The sequence below is a fragment of the Loxodonta africana genome, chromosome 3 (genome assembly GCF_030014295.1).
Source record: "Loxodonta africana isolate mLoxAfr1 chromosome 3, mLoxAfr1.hap2, whole genome shotgun sequence".
Classification (NCBI taxonomy): domain Eukaryota; kingdom Metazoa; phylum Chordata; class Mammalia; order Proboscidea; family Elephantidae; genus Loxodonta; species Loxodonta africana.
The window spans coordinates 103,727,287-103,749,829 of NC_087344.1; the positions used below are offsets into that span (position 1 = coordinate 103,727,287).

Sequence of the window (22,543 nt, forward strand, 5' to 3'; positions counted from 1 at the left end):
ACAGCAATTAAAGCGTCCTTTCATTGCTGTTGGTGATGACCTTGTGTATAACAGAATGAAAGGCTGCCAGGTCCTGAACCATCTTAGTGATCACTGGTATGTTTGAATCCATTGTTGCAGCTATTTTGTCACACCATCTCGTTGAGGATTTCCCTGGTTTTTTCTGACTCTCTACCAAACATGATGTCCTTCTCTAGTGATTAGTGTTTCCTGATGACATGTACAAAGTAAGCGAGTCTAAATCTCACCATACTTGCTTTTAAGGAGCATTCTGGTTGTATTTCTTCTAAGACTGATTTATTTGTTTTTATGGCAGTCCATGGTATATTTGGAAGCTGTGGTGGTGTAGTGGTTAAGTGTTATGGCTGCTAACCAAGAGGTCAGCAGTTCGAATCCACCAGGCACTCCTGGGAAACTCTATCAATCAGGCAGTTCTACTCTGTCCTGTAGGGTCGCTATGAGTCGGAATCAACCCGACCGTAGTGGGTGGGTGGTGGCCATGGTATATTTAATATTCTTACTCACCACCACAGTTTGAACACATCAATTCTTCTGTCTTCCTTTTTTACAGTCCAACTTTCACATGCATATGAGGCGATTGAAAAGATCATGGTTTATGTCAGATGCACCACAGTTATCAAAGTGATACCTCTGCTTTTTAAAACTTCAAAGAGGTGGTTTGCAGCAGATTTGAGGGTTGCATTTATGTCCCACATCTTTCACGAAAGTCACTGATTTCCTCTTTCTGCTTGCTTTCTATATTTACTTGCAGCTTCTGTGTATGTACTATGTTGGAGTAGTAAAAATGCGTAAGATCTAGCTGGTCCTTGTCTTAGAAGAAGCTCACCATCTAGAGGTAGACTGTCCAATATGGTGGCCACTAAACACATGTGAAAGTCCAAGTTTAAATTTATTAAAATTAAATACAAAATTCAGGTCTTTGTTTGCAGAGGCGCATTTCAAATGCGCAGTAGCCACATGTGGCTAGTGGATACGGTACTGGAGTACACAGATGCAGACCGTTTCCTTTGTTGCAGAAAGTTCTTTTGGACAGCATACTGGGTAGAAGAAAACTGACTGCTACACAACCGTAATAAATGCAGTGTTTTTTTTTACTGCTCATTTTGGCATTTAATCAAATGTGGCCATGTGGTTTTATTTAACTAATTTGCACATCCTCCTAATTAATGGAAACTCCTTGAGGCCAGAGAACCATGTGTTCTGTCATATACCCCACCGTGCTTTACTATATGGTATTAGCTCATCAAAAGCATTCAGTGAATAAATATATGAAATTCAGTTTTCCACTTGTCATGGAAAAAAAATTTTCATAGGTGGGCTCTGAGGATTAGCTCAGAGTTTTATTTCCTATAGGGACCAGGGCCCTAGGGAATGCCATGAATTTAGCCCTGACTAGCTATGAGTTGGAATCTACTCGATGGCAACAGGCTTGTTTTTTTGTTCTTTAGCAGTAACATCTGTACCAGATACTTTCCTTCACTACCTGGGTGGTATGAAGACAGAGGTTCACAGGCTTTAACAGCACGTGGGAATCACTTGGAGAGTTTTAGAAAAATACTGATGCTACTCCCAGAAATCGTGATTTAATTAGTCTAGAGTGTGGCTTGATCATTGAGATTTTTAAAACTCCCCAGATGATTCTAACGTGCTGCCAAGGCTCAGACCCACTGGTAGAAGAGATCAGATCCTCAGTCCTCACCTTCAGTTCTGTTCATATACAGCTATAAATCAATGTTACCTGCACATTTAAATTTTCTCCTTTATACTACTCAGTGATACTTTTTCCCCCTTCTTATAGTTTCTGATCTCAGTAGTTGCTATCGTCCTTCTGACGCTGATGACTGTCACACTGGATCCTCCTGGGGAGTTACCGGACTTATTTTCCGTATTGGTGTGTTTTGTATCCTGCTTGCACTTCCTGTTCTTCTTGGTGTACTTTAACATTGTAATCATGTGGGATCGCAGAAATGGACGAAATCAGAAGAAAATCAATTAGCTGCATCCCCAACAAATGGGAAAATGTGAACAGTGCTGAAAGGTTTTGTGAACTTTTTATTATGTATACATGAAATTATCATTTTGAGATTAACAGAATTATAATCATGGAATGGTGAACCCACTGTTGTCTACACAAAATATATGTGTATGAAGACCAAAGTCCAGTGGAAGCTTTTGTTTTCTAACTATTGCTTGTCCATGGCAAAATAAGAATAAAAACATCCTTAATCCAGTGTTAAGAAGTGTACTCTATGAATTGTCACGTCTTAAAAAATCTGCAGATAGTGTGAGCTTAACGGGAGAATTTAGCCACTTCTTTTTAAAAGAAATCACTAATTTTGGTATCCAAGTTTAGTTTTCCTTATATTTTAGAATGCAAGTAATATGTACTTTAGGACAGGTTCAATTAGTTTCATTGTTTATCTCAGGGAATTAAATTTGGACTAATCTAAATTACTGTGAAAGGCAATTTAAGCTGCTTGAAGTTTGTCCATGTCTTATTACACGAACAAATTTGAATTTTTTTTTTACAAGGCAGATAAACTGTGTTCTTATTTATATCTAAGGATTCTGATTTGCTTGAATAAAATTGAAAAATGAATTTTCCTGAACTTAAATCTAAATTTTAAATATAAATAGTTTGAATGAAGTATTTTTAATTACTCATGATCACCAGTTCTAAACTTTTAAGAATCATTCTGTTTGATTACCTTATATAGGATTCCATCTTGTTCTTTTTCACTATGACATGGGTCATCAGGATCACCATGGCCATAACCATTGATTCATATCATGTTTCATGTTAACTTGACCCTGCTAATACTATGCACTCTGTATTAGCAGAAGTCCATTTTTACCGTCTATTCTATTGCTACAAATAATGTATTATATCCATGTAGTAGCTTCTCATATAAAGATGAGTTTTCCTTTGTCTTGTGATAAAAATAAAACCTATGTTTTCAATGAATACGTACACTCCACTCAACATACAGCCATTAAAATATACTAAGTGGCAGTGTACTTTAAAGCAATGCAAGTCAAACGAAATCACACATATAATTTGGTTCTGGACATGGACAGCCACAGGCTAGTGGAAGAAGGTACGTGTTTTTAAGTAGATAAGCCTGATAAAGGAAGTAAGTTTAGACAAAGCAAAAATCAAGTATTTCTTTCTCAAAGCAAACGTGTATTAAGACTCAAAGGGCAGGTCAGTACAGAAAAGCAGCCTTGAATCACTGCCGAATCAGCAGGAACACTGCTGTCCATGGTCACCATCTGTAATCACTGTGCCAAATGCCAGCATTTTGGCTGGCTGGTGTAGCCTTATTTTTTGTAATAGCATACTTACATTGGATACTTACATTTAGTACAGGATGTTGATTCAAATCAGGTTAATGATGAAGAAGTTCCAAGTTATATTTATAACTTCTAAATAATTGGGGTAGAGAAACTTTATTATTTGCAAATAAATGTATAAACATTAGTAAAATGGAATGCACCTGTATTCAAGGCATCTTATAGGTATATCCTATAAATAAAATTTCCAGATGACTTAATTGAATTGAGTTACACTGTAGCTTCTCTAGAGAACTGATGGAATTAAGTCAAGTCTGTCTCTTGTATTTATTAGAAACTTTGAACTTTGAGGGATTAATTTCCAAAAAAACCAAAAATGTCCAATGATGAATAAGGATCACGGAAATAGGCAAAACCTTTCTCCCAGCTAAACTCAGGATTATAGGGATGCTTTAACATGAAGATACTTAGGCTATGCAGAAATATTAAAGATAGATTTTTTTAACTTTCTTTACCAATATACCCGTTAAAAAAGTTTTAGAGGGAGGAACCATTTTGGAGAAATGGTTTTCTCAATTTCCAAAGAACTTAAGTTTGCTTCTTAAAATGAAGAAAAGAGAGTGTGTGTTCATGTATCATATATGAGGCATATAGAAGTCATTTTCCCTTGAGGCCTTAGGGAGGGGAAAAAATCCCCGATATAGCATTCTGTCCAAATGATGAACCACAACGAGTGAGTGAAACATTTACAAAAGCTAAGACAGTCAAAGGAGCCTCTTTGTTCAATGGAAAGAGAGTAAGAGATGGATAGGATATAACTAAATAATAGTTGGAGGAACACAATGGTTTCAAGTCTCAATTGGTCTCTTTTGTTATGTTCATTGGAACATCAGGGCCAAGTGTCCCCCCCCCGCCATATAAACATTAGTTTTGTGTGTGGATCTTTCTGCTTTGTCCTTCATGTGGCCTCCAAGGGTGATAAAGCGAGAGTCATCTGATCTACAATGAAGAGAACGGGGAAATGATTCTTAGCGGACCCAGCTGTTCTGAAAGGCAAAAGCTTAGTATATCAAGAGGTCAGACAGACAGTAACTTATTTAATAGCATTAAGCACATACCTACATAACTCGAATTACATGTGAAACCAATCTACTTCTTAACCCTTTATTTCCTGACTAATGTCTGGGTCTGGGTAGGTTGCTTTATATGTGTTTTGGCTGACATCCTAAGGTTAGCTTTTAATGCCAGAACAATCCTTTTGATATGTTTTACGTAACATTCTAATATAAATGTTATCTGTATCATAAAGTAGCCTTAGTATTTGGTAGATGTATTTTCTTTAAAAAATCTTATTTAAATGGTACAAAGAAACTCAATGAAGGCAACTAGGTTTAATCATTAATTGGGTTACTGTTCAATACCTATGTCATTTATATTACTAGTTTATAAAAAACAATGAGTTGTTATTTTAAGAGGTAAATTTGAAATTTCTCTAAATGGAAACATTTTCAACCTTAATTTTCAAAGTTTTGTTTCAGATTTTCATACAGATTTTTATTTCCATATTATACTGAATTAAATGACATGGTAATATCATATACTAGTTTTGTCAAAAATTAGGGCAAGAGCCAAGGGAATGGCATATTTTTCCCCCTATGGATATGGTCAAAGAAAAATACAGAATTTTTTACAAACTGTGTTATCAAGATATAGCATATTTGGTGATTTACAAAGACTGTCCACCCACATTTATTATGTCAGTGACAGCACACAGAGACCACCAGAGAAAAACAGAAATTTAAGTTAATCCTTCAAAATAATTTGGAGGGGATCACATACTGCCCCATAAGAAAGTTCTTTCTGTAAATTTAGTAGTGTATGTAGTTTAAAAATAACTTCATATTTAAATATTGTTTCTACTGAAAAATGCATTCTAATACTTTATAAGGTGTGAAATTTTAAAGCTTTATAAACATTTTTTCTTTACAAGTCTAGGAAAAATCAGAATATGAGAAAAACTTACGCTTTAGTGATACACAATAAACTGGATAAGCTAAATATTTTTAAAAAGGATCTATGAGTTAATTAGCAGCTGGGGCTTTAAATGGAAAACCCGGTACCTAATTCCACTCACCATTAGAGTTAATCTGAGTTTCAGGAAAATACATAGCTCTACCAAAGACGTTTTCATAAATGCTTTATTAAGTCGGACCACAAGCACTAAAAGTATAAACGGAGGTACGTGAAAGTCAAGATTCTCCTGTACATGTGGACTTACATTAAAGGGTCAAGAAATGTATTATTTACATTGAGATTATCTATTGGTGTGTGTAGAAAGTTTAAATTAGCTGCAAGAAATTTTATCTAGACATGCACCTGCCTTGTGCTATGATCTGGTATTTACTGGGCAGATTAATTACAAACATTTCTTCTGTTCCTTTAAATATGATCAGGGAGGTGCAGAAGTTGGTGTTCATAGTGTATTTCTTCTAAATGCCTGTGGGATATAAAAAATGATTATTAAATCATGAAGCGTTAGGTTCCAGTTAACATGCATCTAATTAAGAAATGATTTAAACACCCATTTGCTATGTTAACTGGTACCCATTTTAGTCACTGGTAACATCTCGTTTGCTTATTTTTCAGTCTTCTATGCAGGATTCACCTTCACAAATAATTGTCATATGATGACTTTGACACAACAGCCTTCACCTTATGTGAAGATTGATTTTGAAGGGGCTACTTCTGAGAGTTTTAAACTTAACATGACCTACTGAAAACACCAAATCTACATGCCTTTTGTCGGTAAGCCTAAAGGGCCTTTCAGCAGGTGTTTCCTCCAACAGCTGCCAAAAAAAGAAAAGGCAGCATTTACTATGACAGATTCCTATTTAGAACTGTGTTCCTCTGAGGACTCCTAGTGGTGGTAGAGGGTCTTGGCTGCTTGGCTTTAGGACCCTGCTCATTAGCAATGAGTTGGTTCCCATTCATAGCAACCCCATAGGACAGAGTAGAACTGCCCCATAGGGTTTCCAAGGCTGTAATCTTCACGGAAGGAGACTGCCACATCTTTCTCCCATGGAGTGGCTAGTGGGTCCGAGCTGCTACGTTTTGGTTAGCAGCAGAGCACTTTAACCACTGTGCCATCAGGGCTCCTTTTAGGACCTTAGCGTCCTAATAAGAAAGCTGCCATTGGCAACTGATGGCATACATTCTACTAGGGCATGTGGACCATTCGCGTCTGAGATACCCGTTCTTTGCTTACAGCAGCAGCTTTGAAGGATAGTTCCTGTTGGGCCCCTGTCTTTCCCTATTTGTAAGAATTCACATATATTCTTCTTCCTCCTAGGAGAAGAAACGTTGTCAACTTGACAACCAACTTTTGCCAACTCCTGTTTTAGTCCAGACTGTATCATTACACATTTTAAGCACTCTAGGGTTCAGTTAAGTGAACCTTAAGGAATCTTGGTGCTGCGACAGTTATGTGCTTGACTGCTAACTGAAAGGTTGGGGGTTTGAACCCAAAAGCCGTTCTGTGGGAGAAAAGACCTGGTGATCTGCTCCTGTAAAGATTACAACCTAGAAAACCCTATGAGGCAGTTCTACTCTGAGTTGAAATCAATTAGATGGCACACAGCAACAACAACAGGGTTCACTTAATATCCTTCTAAGTTACTGATACACAGTTACCAGAACTAATGACAATAAATAGGAAGGAAAGACTATGAGTAATTAAATACTGCAGGGTAGCTGAAGGAGCCCTGGTGGCACAGTGCTTAAAGTGCTCGGCTGCCAACCACAAGGTCAGTGGTTCAAACCCACCAATGTCTCCACAGGAGAAAGATGTGGCAGTTTGCTTCCATAAAGATAACAGCCCTGGAAACTTTGTGGGGTCAGTTCTACTCTGTCCTATAGGGTTGCTATGAGTCAGAATTGACCCAATGGCAATGGGTTTTTATGGGGCAGCTATTTTGTATAATCTCACCAGGTAAATATCAGTCCCATTTTAGAATCAAGGCTTAGGGGAATCAAGTACCTTGTTTAAGGTCACATAGCTAAATGGGTACTAGAGTTGGTGCTGGACATCTAATTCTAAATCCCATTCTCTTTTACAATGCCAGGCCCTGCAAAGATTATGGCTGCAAGGGAATTCTGTTAAAAAGGATCCTAAGGTCAAATTCAGGGTTTAGCAAAAAAGAAGAAATACTTTGATCGATGTGATGTATGTCACAGCACAAAGGAGGGAGTAGCAACCTGTTTTTTGTTGCCATGCTGTTCTTAAGAACATCCCACAAAACAAATTGGATGCAATTTAGATACAGTTATACAGTTCATAAACAGTTTGGTAGGCTTCATCCTTTGTATAGCAACAATATTATTTTCTAAAACACATTTTGGATTGTTACTTCCCTCATAATCTTCACTAGCCTACCTTTACCTAATGAATGTCCTGATCTACCTTTCTATTATCCTCCTTCTCTGCCTGTTTTGTCCCTATTGTCTACCTAGCATGTTTTACACAGCCCATCAAAATTACCCATATTTCAAATTCCAGCTTTCTAGAAAATAGTACAAGACTTCCATTTACTGGATGACTCCTTCAGAGCTCATGTACAGTTGAATAATTAGAACTGATGTTAAAATCATGAACCCTTAAATAATCACCTAACCTGGGGTTATCTATGCCTGCTGTGAATTCCTATAATACTGCTTATTTTTCATTTGGTACGTACAGTAATTTTTATACTTCTCAGTCCATAGGAGAACATTTCTGTCAATTCTTCCTCTCTTCAAACCCCACGGAAGAGTAACAAATTTGACTGGTCAAAGTCCAGAACATACACCGGTATACATCTTACTAGTAATATTACAGGCCACAACTCTTACACAGTACTCTTTGCATGCTATTTAGTTTCCCTTTCACTGCCTACTCTCAAGTGCAGTGTGCCGTGGTGCTTGCTAATTCCATGTGGTAAGGAGACCAGCCCATTCTACCTCTTTGCCCTGTAACCAGGCACATAAGGTCTGTGTCTTCATAGCTGTATAGGCACAGGGACTTGGGGTTTGTTTCAGAGATCAGCTTTCTCCTCAGGTTCAGGAGAACACACAAGATTCATGATTTAGGTTCATGGTGGGTGACAGGAGGTCCTATTTCTGCCTCCGGAACACTACATTAATTACCCAAACTTCTACCAGAGGTTTTGTCATGTTGAAGGTTATCAATTCCTCCAATAATCACTAATAAAGTTGATGTGCTGATCTTCATTGGACTCATAATCTTTGTTTGTATTCACTATTGGCCAGAATCCAGGTAAGAATAAGGGCCTGAACTTGCGTAACTTATCACAGCCTGCCTTATTTTGTATGTATATAATATAAACCTTGTGTCCTCAGATTATAAGATGTTAAAAGGTTGGCATTATCTATAGTGTTTTATTCATAGTAAACGTCATACTTTTGTTAACCAAGTGATTTGTCCCTATTGTTCCTAGATAAAGCATCCCAGACTTTTGCTATCCTGTTAACATTAGCCAAACTCATGCATTTTCTTTCCGCCCCTTTTGATGATCTTAACACACTGGGTTGCTGTCTATTCTGTCTTATCCTAACACTGTTTAGTGAAGGCTTTGCCTTTTAAAGGCTCTGGGAGTGAGTTTGTGTGGGCTGGTTCCCTCCACTGAACAATACATACAGGTCAGGAGGAATAATCACTGATGTGGGAGGGAGGGCAGGAGCTGGTGTGCAGATAGGGAAGTTGGTCACAGTGGTATCAGGAGTTCTATGTCACAGGTTTCTAGGGCTGAGGACAAAACCAGGGACTTAAATACCCTCCCTTATTCATACCAGGTGGGCAGCTATAACAGACACATACAAAAGCAGGGCAATGAGGGAACATGGAGGAGAGGGATTTGGGAGGCTAGTATGAGGTGGACTATAAGCAAGTTTTGAAGGATGGGTAAAATTGTCACAATTGACAATGGGGAGAAAGGCATGCCAGGCAGAGGAGACGAGCAAAGGTGAGGAAGTGGGAAAGGCAAGCTGTGTCTAGGGAATGGCAAGTAATCTGGAATGACTAAGGCACAACAGGGAGATAGTGGAAAGGTAAGCTGTGGTCAGATCAGGTAAAAGTACTGAATTTGTCTAAATTTCGGTTTTATTGTGAATATGATCAAGTCAAAGATTTCATTTTACTTGGATCCATAATCAACGTCCATGGAAGCAGCAGTCAGGAAATCAGACGACATACTGCACTGGGCAAATCTGCTGCGAAAGACCTCTTTAAAGTGTTAAAAAGCAAAAATATCACTTTGAGGACTAAGGTGCACCTGACCCAAGCCCTGGGTTGTCTCATATGCATGCGAAAGCTGGACAGTGAATAAGGAAGACTGAAGAATTGATGCCTTGTTGGCAAAGAGTATTGAATATACCATGGACCGCCAGAAAACGAACAAATCTGTCTTAAAAGAAGTACAAGCCAGACTGCTCCTAAGAAGTGAGAATGGTAAGACTTCATCTCACATACTTTGGACATGTTATCAGGAGGGACCAGTACCTGGAGAAAGACATCATTGCTTGGTAAAGTAGAGGGTCAGTGAAAAGAGGGAGACCTTCGGTGAGATGGACTGACGCAGTGGCTACAACAACAGGCTCAAACACAATGATTGTGAAGATGGCACAGGATAGGGCAGTGTTTGTTTTCTGCTGTTGTACATAGGGTTGATATGACTCAGAACCGACTGGACGGCACCTAACAACAACATGATGGAGTGATACCTTTGAAAGATTTGTCCAGAACTCTAGAGTTGGACAAGCTGTAGGGGAAAGGGACCAAAGGACAGAGAGGCAGGTTACAACAGGGATGATGATAATCTGGGTGAGAGGTAATGAAGGAAGAAATAGTGGAAAGTAGATTCCTACTGTGTGGTGGTTAAGAGCATGAGCTCTGGCACCAGACTACTCAGGTTAGTATCCTGGCTCTCTGGGGCAAGGTGCTTAACCTTTGTGCCTTAATTTTTTCACCTATAAAATATAGTACCTGTCTCTACCTCACATTGGGAAGCCCTGGTGGTGTACTGGTTAAGTGCTACGGCTGCTAACCAAAGGGTCAGCTGTTCGAATCCGCCAGGTGCTCCTTGGAAACTCTATGGGGCAGCTCTACTCCGTCCTTTAGGATCTCTATGAGTTGGAATCGACTCGATGGCACTGGGTTTGGTTTGGTTTTTTTCTACCTCACATAAGTTGGTGGGAAGATTAAACGGGATATGTATAAAGTGCTTCTAACAGTGCCTGGCACATCTAAAGTGCTAAAAAAAAAAGTTAGCTATTATAAGGTTATTATTTATGTGTACAACAGAATGAAGATTTTAATGCATAAAAGTGATAATTTTCTATATATTTTAAGATGCTTTGCAAATATTTTGAGTACATATAATTTGTTAGGAAGCTAATATTATTGAGATATTCCAAACAACTGTATTTTCAAGATAGAATATAATTCTTTCCTTTTGCTATAATTTTTTTCTAAGAGATAGTACACAGTATCTGGTTAGCTTCTAAGAATCTTAATTAATATTGATGTCACTAAGTATTCTTTGATAATGTGAACCTTCAGTTACAGGTATAAAACCCACAGCCGTCAAGTCAATTCTGATTCATAGTGATCCTATGGTACAGAGCAGAACTGCCCCATAGGGTTGCTAAGGCTGTAATCTTTATAGAAGCTGACTGCCACATCTTTCTCACACGGAACAACTGATGGGTTCGAACCGTCAACCTTATGCTTAGCAGCTGAGTGCTTAACCACTGTACCACCAGGGCTCCAGTTACAAGTATATGAAACACTAATCACATAAGATTAATGCTTCTAGCTAATATGTTTTTGGGTAATATGTTATAATAAGCTATTCATAAACATTGTTTTTATTTGTATTGTTGAGCCTATAGGAACTGTTTTGAAGGAAAGGTACAATTATTTAATTAAATTGTTTAATATTTTTTTACTTATCAATTTAGCGTATTTCCAAATTTAACAGACTTATATCTTGTTCAGTTAGATGTGTCCTAAAATTACTGAGCTTTATCTGTTTATACTAAAGGTGCTCTTTATACTCAGTTGGAGTTCTGGTGGCGCAGCTGTTAAGAGCCATGGCTACTAGCCAAAAGGCTGGCAGTTTGAATCCACCAGCCACTCCTTGGAAACCCCACAGGACAGTTCTAACTCTGTCCTATAGGGTCACTATGACTCAGAATTGACTCCACAGCAACGGGTTTAGTTTTTCTTTTTTTTATACTCAGTTAAAAATACGCCCTCTCTGACTTTTAAAGCTAGCCTGGTCAGCTCAATGGTGTGTTTTTCCTTTTTTTTGTTTTTGAACATTTTATTGTGTTTTAGGCAAAAGTTTACACAGCAAATGAGTTTCCTGTTCAACAATTCATACAGATTGTTCTGTGACGTTGGTTACAATCCCTGCAACGTGTCAGCACTCTTCACCACCCATTTCCATCCACCCAGTTTTCCCGCCCCTCCTTGCCTTCTCATCTTTGTTTTTGGGCAAATGCTGCCCATTTGGTCTCATATAGTTGACTGTTCTAAGGAGCACATTCCTCACGGGTGTTATTTTATAGGCCAATCTATTATTTGGCTAAAAGTGACCTCTAGGAGTAGCTTCAGTTCCAAATTAAAAGGGCAATAGTCTCGGGGATTCTCCAGTCTCTATCAGCCCAGTATAAGTCTGGTCTTTTTTTATGAATTTGAATTTTGTTCTACATTTTTATCTCATTCTAACCAGGACCTTCAATTGTGTCCCTGGTCAGAGTGGTCAGTAGCAGTAGCTAGGTACCACCTAACTCTTCTAGTCTCAGGCTAGGGGATGCTGTGGTTCATATGGGCCCTTAGTCCTGTGAACTAATTGTTTCTTTGAGTCTTTGGTTTCCTTCACTCTCCTTTATTCCAAATGGGAGGAGACCAATCTGTCTTAGATGGCCAATTGCAAGCTTTTAAGACCTAGACACTACTTACCAAATTAGGATGTAGAACATTACAAACTATGTTATGCCACTTAGTCTAGATGTCCCCTAAGACTATGGTCCTGGGCCTTCAAACCCAGTAACTCAGTCCTACGAGGTATTTGGATGTGTCTAAGAAGTTTCCTTAACTGTGCCCCCTATGTGCTCTATTATATATATGAATATATATGCAGCAATACAAATATGTATATACGAATGCCCACAACTATACCTATATATGCACACACATGTACTCCCATTCTCCCTCTTACACCTATATTGCATACATACCTACCTAAGTAATCACTCACAAATTTTTGGTTGTTATTACTGTTGTTGCAGAACTATATATGTTACAGCATTTACCGCGGTTCTTGCATACCACTCAGTATCTCATTTACCTTGGTCACGCTGTGCTGACTTCCCCCATACTGTGTCCTGCCTTTCCCTTCACCAGAATTAACACTCGTCTACTACTATGTAGTGATTCTCCTTCCTTCCCCCTCCTATCCCTGGTAACCATCAAAGAATGTTGCTTTCTGTGTGTAAACCTGTTCTTGACTTTTTACAAAATGGTATCATATATTTTTCCTTTTGTGATTGGCTTATTTCACTCAGCATAATGTCCTCCAGATTCATCCATGTTAGAAGATGTTTCACGGGCTCATCATTATTCTTTATCGTTTGGTGTTCTTTTTTAGTCAGACTCTAACTCATTGATTAGACAGATCCTGTCATTTTTTTTTTTTCTTGTCAGAGAGCCCTGCTATTTGTAAGAAGAGATTAAATTTCAACTAAAGCTCCAAAAGTCATGTCCCTATTTTGTTTTTGAAAAGACAGTACCAAATCTGATAACGTAAATAATGTTTTGCTCCCACCTGAACAAAAACAATGAAATTTAACAAAGCTAATTTTTTTTTTTTTAAACTTAATTAGAAAGGTGAAACAGTACCTCAGTTCAAACTGGCTTTAAGGAATTCATAGCTGTCAAAGTGACGTAATTCTATATGGAAGAAGAAAGGTTTTGTTTTACAAAACAGTTCAAATTGTCACAGTATATAATGCAGAATAACTGTTGAATCACAATGAAATTAAGATAACTTAAATGTAAAGGTATATTTTACATTGTAAATAGCAGCTTTGGGGCTATAAATTTTTGTTTCAAGATCCTACTATTTTGCCTGATGCCTGTTTCAGAACGCATACTTGTAAATTTAGTATGAAAACTGCCAAGAAATATATTATTATGATGTATGCCTACTGCCATATTAGTATACTCTTTATGCTTTATTACAATTATTTGTCTTTTGTGCTAGATTCTGTACTCCTAGGGCAAGACTGTATCTCTCTTACCAGTGTGTCCCCAATGTGAGAATACTGCCTAGATCATAGTAGATATTCAGTAAATATTAATGAACAAATAAATGAATAAACACACTTGAGATGTGTAACGAGATAGAAAATTTATAAGTATGTGAAAATATTTAGATAATTTCTTTAAAAAATTCTTGTACTGGCCATTTGTTTTCATTTATGCACTCATTCAATGAACACGCCTGTGGACCTTCCATCCTAGGCTTTGGGCTACAATATAGAGATGAATAAGACTTTTTTTTTTTCACCCACAAAGAAGCTCAGGAAGAGCTCTGTAAAAAGACAATTACAACACGCTCAATATTTATAAATATTCTGACAAATGTAGGAACCTACAAGATGAAGCAATTTAGCTTTGTCTAGGAGAGCTGGCCACCACCTTTCTGTTAGTTTGTCGTACTGTGATGGTTTATATGTTGCTATGATGCTGGAAGCTATGCCACCAGTATTTCAAATACCAGCAGGGTCACTTATGATGGACAGGTTGTGGCGGAGCTTCCACACTAAGACAGACTACCAAGAAGGGCCTTGTGATCTACTTCAGAAAAGTAGCCAATGAAAACATCGTGGATCACAAGACAGTGCCCAACTCTTTTGCTGTGGACACAACATTGGGAGGAATCAACTGCTGGAGAACAACATCATGTTTGGTGAAGTAGAGGGCCAGTGAGGGTGAGGGGGCACCTCAGTGACATGCACTGGCACAGCAGCTGCAATGACAATGACGGACTCACACATGGCAGCAATTGTGAGGATGCCATAGGACTGGGCAAAGTTTTGTCCTATTGTACGTAAGGTTACCATGAGTCAGAATCAACTTGATGAGCTAGGTAGAAGAGCTGGGGACAGGTTCACAGAAGATCTGACATTTCCCGTTGACCTGAAAGGGCCAGCAGGAGTTTGCTCGACAGAAAAAACAGCGATCTGCTATGAGTTGGAGGAATCGACTAGAGGGCACTGGGTAGATAGAGGAAAAAGCACTAGAGAGGCCTGGCATCCTGAAGGAGATTCCTGGGGGCTGAAGCCCAGTGTGAACAGTGTGAATAACAATGACCATCTTCCGCCTAACTGAGGTCTCAGCTGCAAGAAAAATCACCTAATACTCATTACAAAAGCCTTGCTTTTTAACTATATTTTTACATAATTATAAATATCTGCTTTATGATTATTTATGTCTTTAAAATATATAAACCACTTCCGTAAAGAATTTATTTAACCCTTTTTTGGGGGGCTTTTTTTTTTTGACTACTCAGTTAAAATGGGGGAAAAAAATGTTCACTTGTCAGGTGATAGAAAACCAATTGCTAGTAAATGTGCCAGAATAATTTTTCTCTACTTCCAGAACAGTTAGTCTTCAGTCTACTCATTACTGTCTTTTTATAGTATTTTTATGTAATAAAACCTATTAAGACTACCATACAAATCTCTTTACTTATGCTTTTATCTTTTAACTGATCAATTTTTATATTGCTGACATCCCTTCTTCACCATTTGCTCATTTAAAAATTCATAGTATGTGAGATATGTCTCTGGAGAAAATGTCTATAAAATTTGTTACAGCTGGCAAATGTGTATGAGTCAGTGATAGCACATGACTAAAAGCTTCACAGAAAATAAAATTTGTTTCTGTAGTAAGCAGAACTGTTTAAATGTTATTTATTTTTATGTTTCAAAGAAAATATATTGTGAAGTGCTGCATTGATTTAATACGCAACAATGTCTGTGTACACGCTGTAGAAGGAAAATTTATGAAACCTTTGCACAACTCCTTTAATTGAATTTTCCAAATCTCTCACCACACACAAATAATCAATATCTTCTGCAGAGAAAACCAGTCAGAATTATTACAGTCTTTCTTTTCAATTTTGTTGTCATCAGCACATACAGAGCACCTGGATATTTGTAATGCCTGATAGCAAGTTATTTACACCTCCTTAACACATAATTGCTATTCAGTGAGTTCGAATCTAGAGTTCTAAAATTTTTACTGATTGCTTAAAAGATAAAAATTACCGTATTTCTAGTCAAGTATTAAAAAAATTTAAATCATGGAAGAAATTATTTAAAAGGCTTTGAAAAGTAATAAACCAGTTTGTTTTTTCTGAAGTCCTAGACAAATCTCAAGTAAGCATTTTCAAACAGTGATGAACAGTGTAAAACAAGAACATTACCATTATTAATAGGAAAGGCATGACCCACATAGAGCACACGTGACAGCTAAATCCTTTCACAGAACTGAGCGCTACGGTTGTACATTAATGTATATTTGTGTCACCAAAATTAATAGCTCCATTTTTTAATCTCCAGGTAAACCCAGAATGTTAAAACATAAGGGAGACTTTTTGTTATTTCTCCTAAAACTCATCATGTCTAAACTTCAAACCTCAGTGCTTTTAAAATTGAAGCATCTATTTGAAAAAAGATATTGTTTAATGTTAAGATATAATAGAAAAAATAAAAGGGTAGTAGCCTTCTGGGAGTAAAATTATTTAGCTGATATGATGAATACTTTTTCAAGACTGAGTGGGGAAAGAACAATTTATTTTTAAGTTTAAAAAATACTTCAGTGGGTGGTTAGAATGAAAGGCTGTATCAAGCTATTTTATAGTCTTAGAACAGGAGAAGTTTGAAATTTGTCCTGTAGTCTAAGAATTTGATGTTTTTAAAATCCTATAACCAAGATGAATTTTACAATGTAAGGGCACAGCAAGTTAACTAAGGAAAACAGAACATTATACTTTGTACTTTGTTTAAGGCCAGAGCTAGAAATTCTGAAATATTTTCTATTACAAACAGCTGAAACAGTCAACTTTTTTAAACAATGTGAAGTTTAGATGGTTACATTTCCATTTAAAATATGCATACTACAACCTACACAATTATTCTCAAAACAGATAAAATATGTTTTGGACTGAAGCTAAATGTCTAGATTTCATTTCTTGGCAACCATTCTACAATTTGCTTACATTCTTTTCAAAAATATTTTGTTTACTGGAAGTACCAGTCACAGATGAACAATGATGGTATTTTTTAATATCTCTGGAAGAAATGAAAGAACTGAGCACTGTATAATGCTATCTATTGACTAAGGATATTTGTATGAAGTTGTTTTAAGTAGAGGCTGATTATGTAAAGCAAATAAATTTCATGCCTTACCATGTGATGATAATGTGACATTCCATCTGTATCAACCCAATGAATGGTCTTATGTTTTAAATCTTCAGCATAACAAATTAAAAATAATTATGAAAATTCACATCCAAATCTAACAATAAAAGAACCTTTCATTTTATTATTTTCCTAATGGTCATAAAGCCAATATTATTAAGGAAGGTGAAGTTAGGCTTACTTCCTAAGTAACTGAAGAAAGAAAGAAGCTTTCTTTAAGAAATTTGTATTTACTGAGGAGACCATCTCTTTTTCATACACTCTATCAAGGCATTCCTTGATTTAGAAGGTCCAGTTTTTCTGAAAACTATGAAAATCTCAATTATACCTTTTCACAGTATTGTACGTTTTAAATTTCCTTTCAATAAGTGATATATAGCCTTCAGAGTGTGTCAGATGTTTACTTATTTGAAACACTGGAGTGTTATTTTTACAATTATAATCCTCTTCCTGTAATAAAGACTGCAACTGATGTTAAACAAAAGGAACTAGCACTGAAATGAAAAAACAAACAATAGATTGAAAAGACCAATTTGAAGGGGTGATGACAGCATAAATACTGGAATTTTCCTGGTATTGCCTATTTTATAAGAATCCGAAGGACATTGTTTTGGTAGTCAAACAAGTAACCTGTTTAGTCTCATTTTCATAATTACCTATTAAATGGGACAAATTCAATACTCATTATAGGGCTAATTTTTATTTTATATACTTTCTAGTTATATAATTTCTAAATCTTGAGGATTCCAAAAACATTCTTAATTTAAACAATTCTGCATAATAGCACAGTAAAAGAAAAGTACAGCTACAAAAAAAGTCTCTATAAAGAGCTGAAGGCTAGATACCAAAATAAGGAACATATAAAACAAATAAGTTTGAGATGTTAGAAAAATTAGCAAAAGATCTGTTAAAATAAATATATGAACAGAAGGGGGTGAAAGCTGTTAGCTTAGTTAAAAAAAAATTATGTACCATATTTTTATGCAAATAACGTGCATGTTAAATGTTTTTTTGCCAACCGTGCCCTTACATGTTGCTGTAAAAAAATTAGCATAGCATGCTTAAGAAAATACCTCAAGGGGCAAGAGCATGGTTGGAAAAAAAAAGAATAACCTGCATGTTATTTGCATAAAATACAGTATATAGCTCAAACTCAAATTACAAATAAGCTTCAATCTGTTTTTCAGGTAATATTAATTTTCAAAATTTAATTTAAAAAGCCAATGAAGATTTTAATACCTCAAGGAATACAAAAAGCTAATGGTAGCTCTTGCTGAGAAACAAACTGAAGGTGACATATATACATATAATATGCATTATATAAATGCTATATATTATATCCTCATATCGGAATCAACTCGAGGGCAGTGGGTTTGGATTTTTTTGGTTTTTATATATTATATATATTTTAACTCAGTTTTCATTTAAATACAACAAATAATCAATGGTTATTAGAAATTTTAAAACATGATTTAGTGATACAATCTCCTCTATGCATGAAACAATTTAAATCTTCCAAACTTGGTAGTGAGAAAGTTTTAATGCCTAAAACACTATAAAATAGTTTTAAGGTTGATTGTGCATAAACAAAGAAAGAATTGGTGTATAGTAGATAACTTTAAAAAAGATGACAAATTGTCCTCTGGAAGAAAAAAATTCTTAATGTTTTAACAGGTTATAGTTTTAATAAATGTTTGGGGGAATGAAATAATACTTTTAGAATTTTTTTACATTAATTATTAGCAGTGATAATTCACTTACTGGTTTTATAACTTTTACCTTTCTCATTTCCCAAGACTGTTGGCAAATGCCAACTACGTGAAGCCTAATTTTAATTAGTTTTAGGAAATTAGAGATTTTAAAAACTATACTATTGGCATAGAATATATAGAAGAAATATTTCTTCTAGTTAGAAAATAATAAACATTCCAATTTCCCATTATGATCCTCTAAGGCTTGTCAAGTTAGGAGAAGCTTAAACCACTGAAACCCAGTTACACATTCTAATCAAGTTATACAGTTAAAGTAGGAAAGAAGAGCTTCCAAGCCTTCTTCAAGAAGGAGCTCCTGTCATGTTCTTAAATTCTTGGGATCACAGGGGACATTAGCTGCTCAACTGAAAGGCTCAGGAAGTCTTCTCCACATGAGCTGTGGAGAAGGAGTCTTGCCAGGCAGCTGTCCCACCCATGACCTGGTTTGCCTTTGTAACTGACCAGCTGGGAATCCCAGCACTTTCACTGAGAACTCATCACTGGCTTATTAAAGGTTCTAAACCCAGTCTAACATACTAGATAGGGTGAGCCAGTTTCAGCTGTCTCATGCTTGAATCTGAAAGTTGGGATAACTACATGATTTCATTTGCTTCAGGAAGAAGCAACACAGAATAGTGAAAAAACCATAGTTTTTGAGGTCCGACAGGCCTTTAGCTGGAATCCCTGATCTGTTAAGTAGCAGTGTCTTTGGGAAAGTTACTTAACGTTTTTTGTGTCTTTGTTTCCTTGTCTGATAACAGCTATCTTGCAGGGTTGCTGTAAAGATCTAATGATGCTAGTATCAAGAACATAATTATTGGTACTCAATAAACAAGGGGTACTCAATAAATGGTAGACTAAAATATGGCTACCCGTTTCAAGACCTAACTCCATTTGCAGAGAGTGTTAAATGGTATCCATGCCAATAGTATTAAAATGATCACTCTTAAGTTAGTCCAAAGGTTTTAATATTTTATAGTGCATGATTATTTTGTTTACTGAGCTGTGGAGAGATTCAGATATATGTCCTATGGGAACTTAAAAATGAAAATGAGAACATGTATTTCTATTATTTGGATGTCAAAAGGAAATCTCCTGAATGGCTGCTAGACTCCTTTTCTAACTAAAAATCAAAAGAATAAAATAAATTTACTAAAGACAACCTGATATCCATAATTAAGAGATGAATGTTTTTTTAACAATATAGGAAACAAACAAAAAAACTGTTAGTTTCCCATCCTAAGAAATGCTCTGAAGCATAAGAGTTCACAGTAAGTCAGATGTTACTCATGTGCCTCCTTCAGCACACTGGTTACAAAATACCTTTTTTAATTCTTTGTGTATTCTTCTAATGCACCCTTAAAAACTGCAGTATATTAAGGCACTGTTGCCCCAATTTGTCTGTATTCTCAAAAAAGAATTTTTAATAAAAAGATGAAATTTAAATCATAAACTGAATACTATATATATATTAAGGGACATTAAAAAAGCCCACTCATCAGGGAAGTTGGTCTCATCAGACTTGCTCTTCTGCTAAATGTAATATAAAAAGAAAACAAACAAACAAACAAAACCAAGCCCACTGCTGTCAAATTGATTCTGACTCATAGCGACCCTATATACCATTTTTCAAATAAGATTCATGGTCTTTTAAAAGAATACACTAAAAAGGAATCATGACGGTTAGTTTGATAGGGTCTCTTTATGTAATAAAACGATTCTTTACCTTTCTTAGAAAGTCCTGCACTTCTCTTTTCAAACAGTTTTTGTTTTGTTACTTTTGTCACTAAAAGAAAAAAAAAATCCCATGGTAAGAACATGGAATATGAATAATTTCTCATTACCTGGAAGAAACAACTTCATCAGAAAAAATAATTCAAAGAAATACATATTTATAGCTATCGGGTATAATATATAGTATTTTACACTTTATTTTAAAAATGAACACTAAATAAAGTCTACTACCAGTTGTCAAGGTACATTCTTTCCCTTCATGTTCAAGAAGTGTCCCCCAAGTAGTATATCCTGGTAAAAGACAGATATGTGACTTCTTATTAAATGAAGCAGTAGGATTTCTATCCCATGCCCATATTAGCATATATAAAGATGTCTATCAAATTTAAATTTGGGAAAAATTAAGTTCATTTCTAAAACCACTATTGAAAACTCAAATTCTTCTTACTTAGCTCTTTGGTTTTCTGCATTTCTCTTTTTAAGCAACTTGATGCACAGGAGATACCAATGAGGTTTTCAAGCTCTTTCCTGTCCTCCAAAGCCTAAAAGAAAGTCATCTTAAATGAGTTCTCTACAAATATAAAACTACTGACAAATCTAGAGAATATCTTAAATACAGTAAATTGTCTTCTTCATTTGAAAAACTTACACTGTATGTTAAAAAAAATTGTATGTTAGGAAACTTAATTTTTCTGGTAGGTTAACTATTACAAGCTTTAAAATGGCTGAGTAAAAACAATGTACTATTAACTAAAAAGACTAAAACATAACTTACTTGTAAATGTGAAAAAGCCAGATAGTACTAAAATATTATGGCTAAGTAATATTCACATAAGACATATTATTCTTTTCCAAAGAATGCATGAAAGTTAGATGTATAAAAAGTTACATGAAAAAGAAAAAGCAGACCTGTATGCTACTTAAATTTTGCATTATTTCCATGATTTTTTCTGATGATTTCTCAACTTTAGACAATAACATCATGAATCTGTAAATGAATAAAAAATAATATTTAGCAAGAATAGGCATTTAAACATGGCGAATCATTTTAAAGGATCTTAGATTCAGTTTTCTAATCCTTTTCCTACATTTTTCGAACTGGTAAAAGATGCAAATGCCCCTCCTCCGTCCTTTCATTCTTTTACAGACACAATATATTCTATCAACTATCCGCGCTCATTTCCAGTGAGCAGTGGGAGAGAGCACACAGCCGGCTTGCTCCCTTCTCCACAAGCCACTTTGAGAACACAAATCCACCACCTTCTCCTTCATTTACTTTGATCAGTGTTACCTACTGATTTTTCGTGTAAAAAAAAATTTTGTATGGCTTTAGTATATGTCAGTGTGAAAAAAAGATACAGACACATGCCTTTACATTTGAAAATAAAGAAAAGTAAAAAACCAAAAACTATCTCCAGTTGGCATTTTGGAAAAGTTTCTCCTACGTTTTTTTTTTTAAACATTACAATAACTTTATATTTTCTTTCACATCATGCTTTCTTTACTTAATTGTATCATCACACTTTTTTTTGACACACATAGTCCGTATACCTATAATTTTAGAGGTTTCATAATATTCTATCCAGTAAATGTATATGAAAGATGATTTAACTCTTCCCTTATTGTTGAAATTTTATTTTTCCCCCACATTTAAGGTCCTATATCTGCATATGATAATCTATACCAGCAGAAATATAATGCAAGCCACATATATAATTTAAAAGCTTCTAGTAGTCACATTAAAAAGCAAAAAGAAACAGGTGAACTTAATTTCAACACTGTATTTTCTTTAACCCAATGTATCTAAAGTGTTATCATTTCAACATTTAATTAACATAAACATTATTATTATATAATATTTAAAAGCCCAGAGCATATTTTATATTCATAGCACATTTCATTTCAGATCAGTCACATTTATCATTTACTTCAAGTACTTATTATTAGCCACAAGTCCTCTATTATTATGTCTTTTTTCAATTAAAACTCGTGTCTGGTGCCCCAATTGCTTAACATCAAAACTTCAGTTTGAGAGATGGTGTCAAAGGAGACTCCAAAAGTCTGAAATACTGTTGTTAGGTGCCATCGAGTTGGTTTCGACTCATAACGACCCTAAATACACCAGAACAAAACACTGCTCGGTCTTGTGCCATCCTCACAATTGTTCTTATGCTTGAGCCCATTGTTGCAGCCAC

The 22,543-nt window shown here is 35.8% G+C and overlaps 2 protein-coding genes across 19 annotated transcripts in view; one reads left to right on the forward strand and one right to left on the reverse strand.

Moving 5' to 3' along the window:
* ALG6 (ALG6 alpha-1,3-glucosyltransferase) overlaps window positions 1–20,347 on the forward strand; it is an 86,973-nt gene extending 66,626 nt beyond the window's left edge. For 14 of the 15 annotated variants that reach the window (XM_023549507.2, XM_023549508.2, XM_064282081.1 and 11 more), the window contains one exon: window positions 1,820–5,504. In XM_023549507.2, coding sequence (XP_023405275.1) covers window positions 1,820–2,017 — 198 coding nt within the window. In that variant the 3' untranslated portion in view covers window positions 2,018–5,504. Of the gene's footprint in view, window positions 1–1,819; window positions 5,505–5,961 lie in introns of those variants that run through there. The other variant, XM_023549513.2, reaches the window with a different exon arrangement.
* The window catches only part of ITGB3BP (integrin subunit beta 3 binding protein), an 89,933-nt gene continuing 72,885 nt past the window's right edge, over window positions 5,496–22,543 (reverse strand). For 2 of the 4 annotated variants that reach the window (XM_064282091.1, XM_064282089.1), the window contains exons 5-10: window positions 21,258–21,336; window positions 20,797–20,890; window positions 20,341–20,400; window positions 16,852–16,913; window positions 13,274–13,324; window positions 5,496–5,812 (exon numbers count right to left, since the gene is read on the reverse strand). In XM_064282091.1, coding sequence (XP_064138161.1) covers window positions 13,280–13,324; window positions 16,852–16,913; window positions 20,341–20,400; window positions 20,797–20,890; window positions 21,258–21,336 — 340 coding nt within the window. In that variant the 3' untranslated portion in view covers window positions 5,496–5,812; window positions 13,274–13,279. The remainder of the gene's footprint in view (window positions 5,813–13,273; window positions 13,325–16,851; window positions 16,914–20,340; window positions 20,401–20,796; window positions 20,891–21,257; window positions 21,337–22,543) is intronic. The other 2 variants (XM_010591216.3, XM_023549514.2) reach the window with 2 other exon arrangements.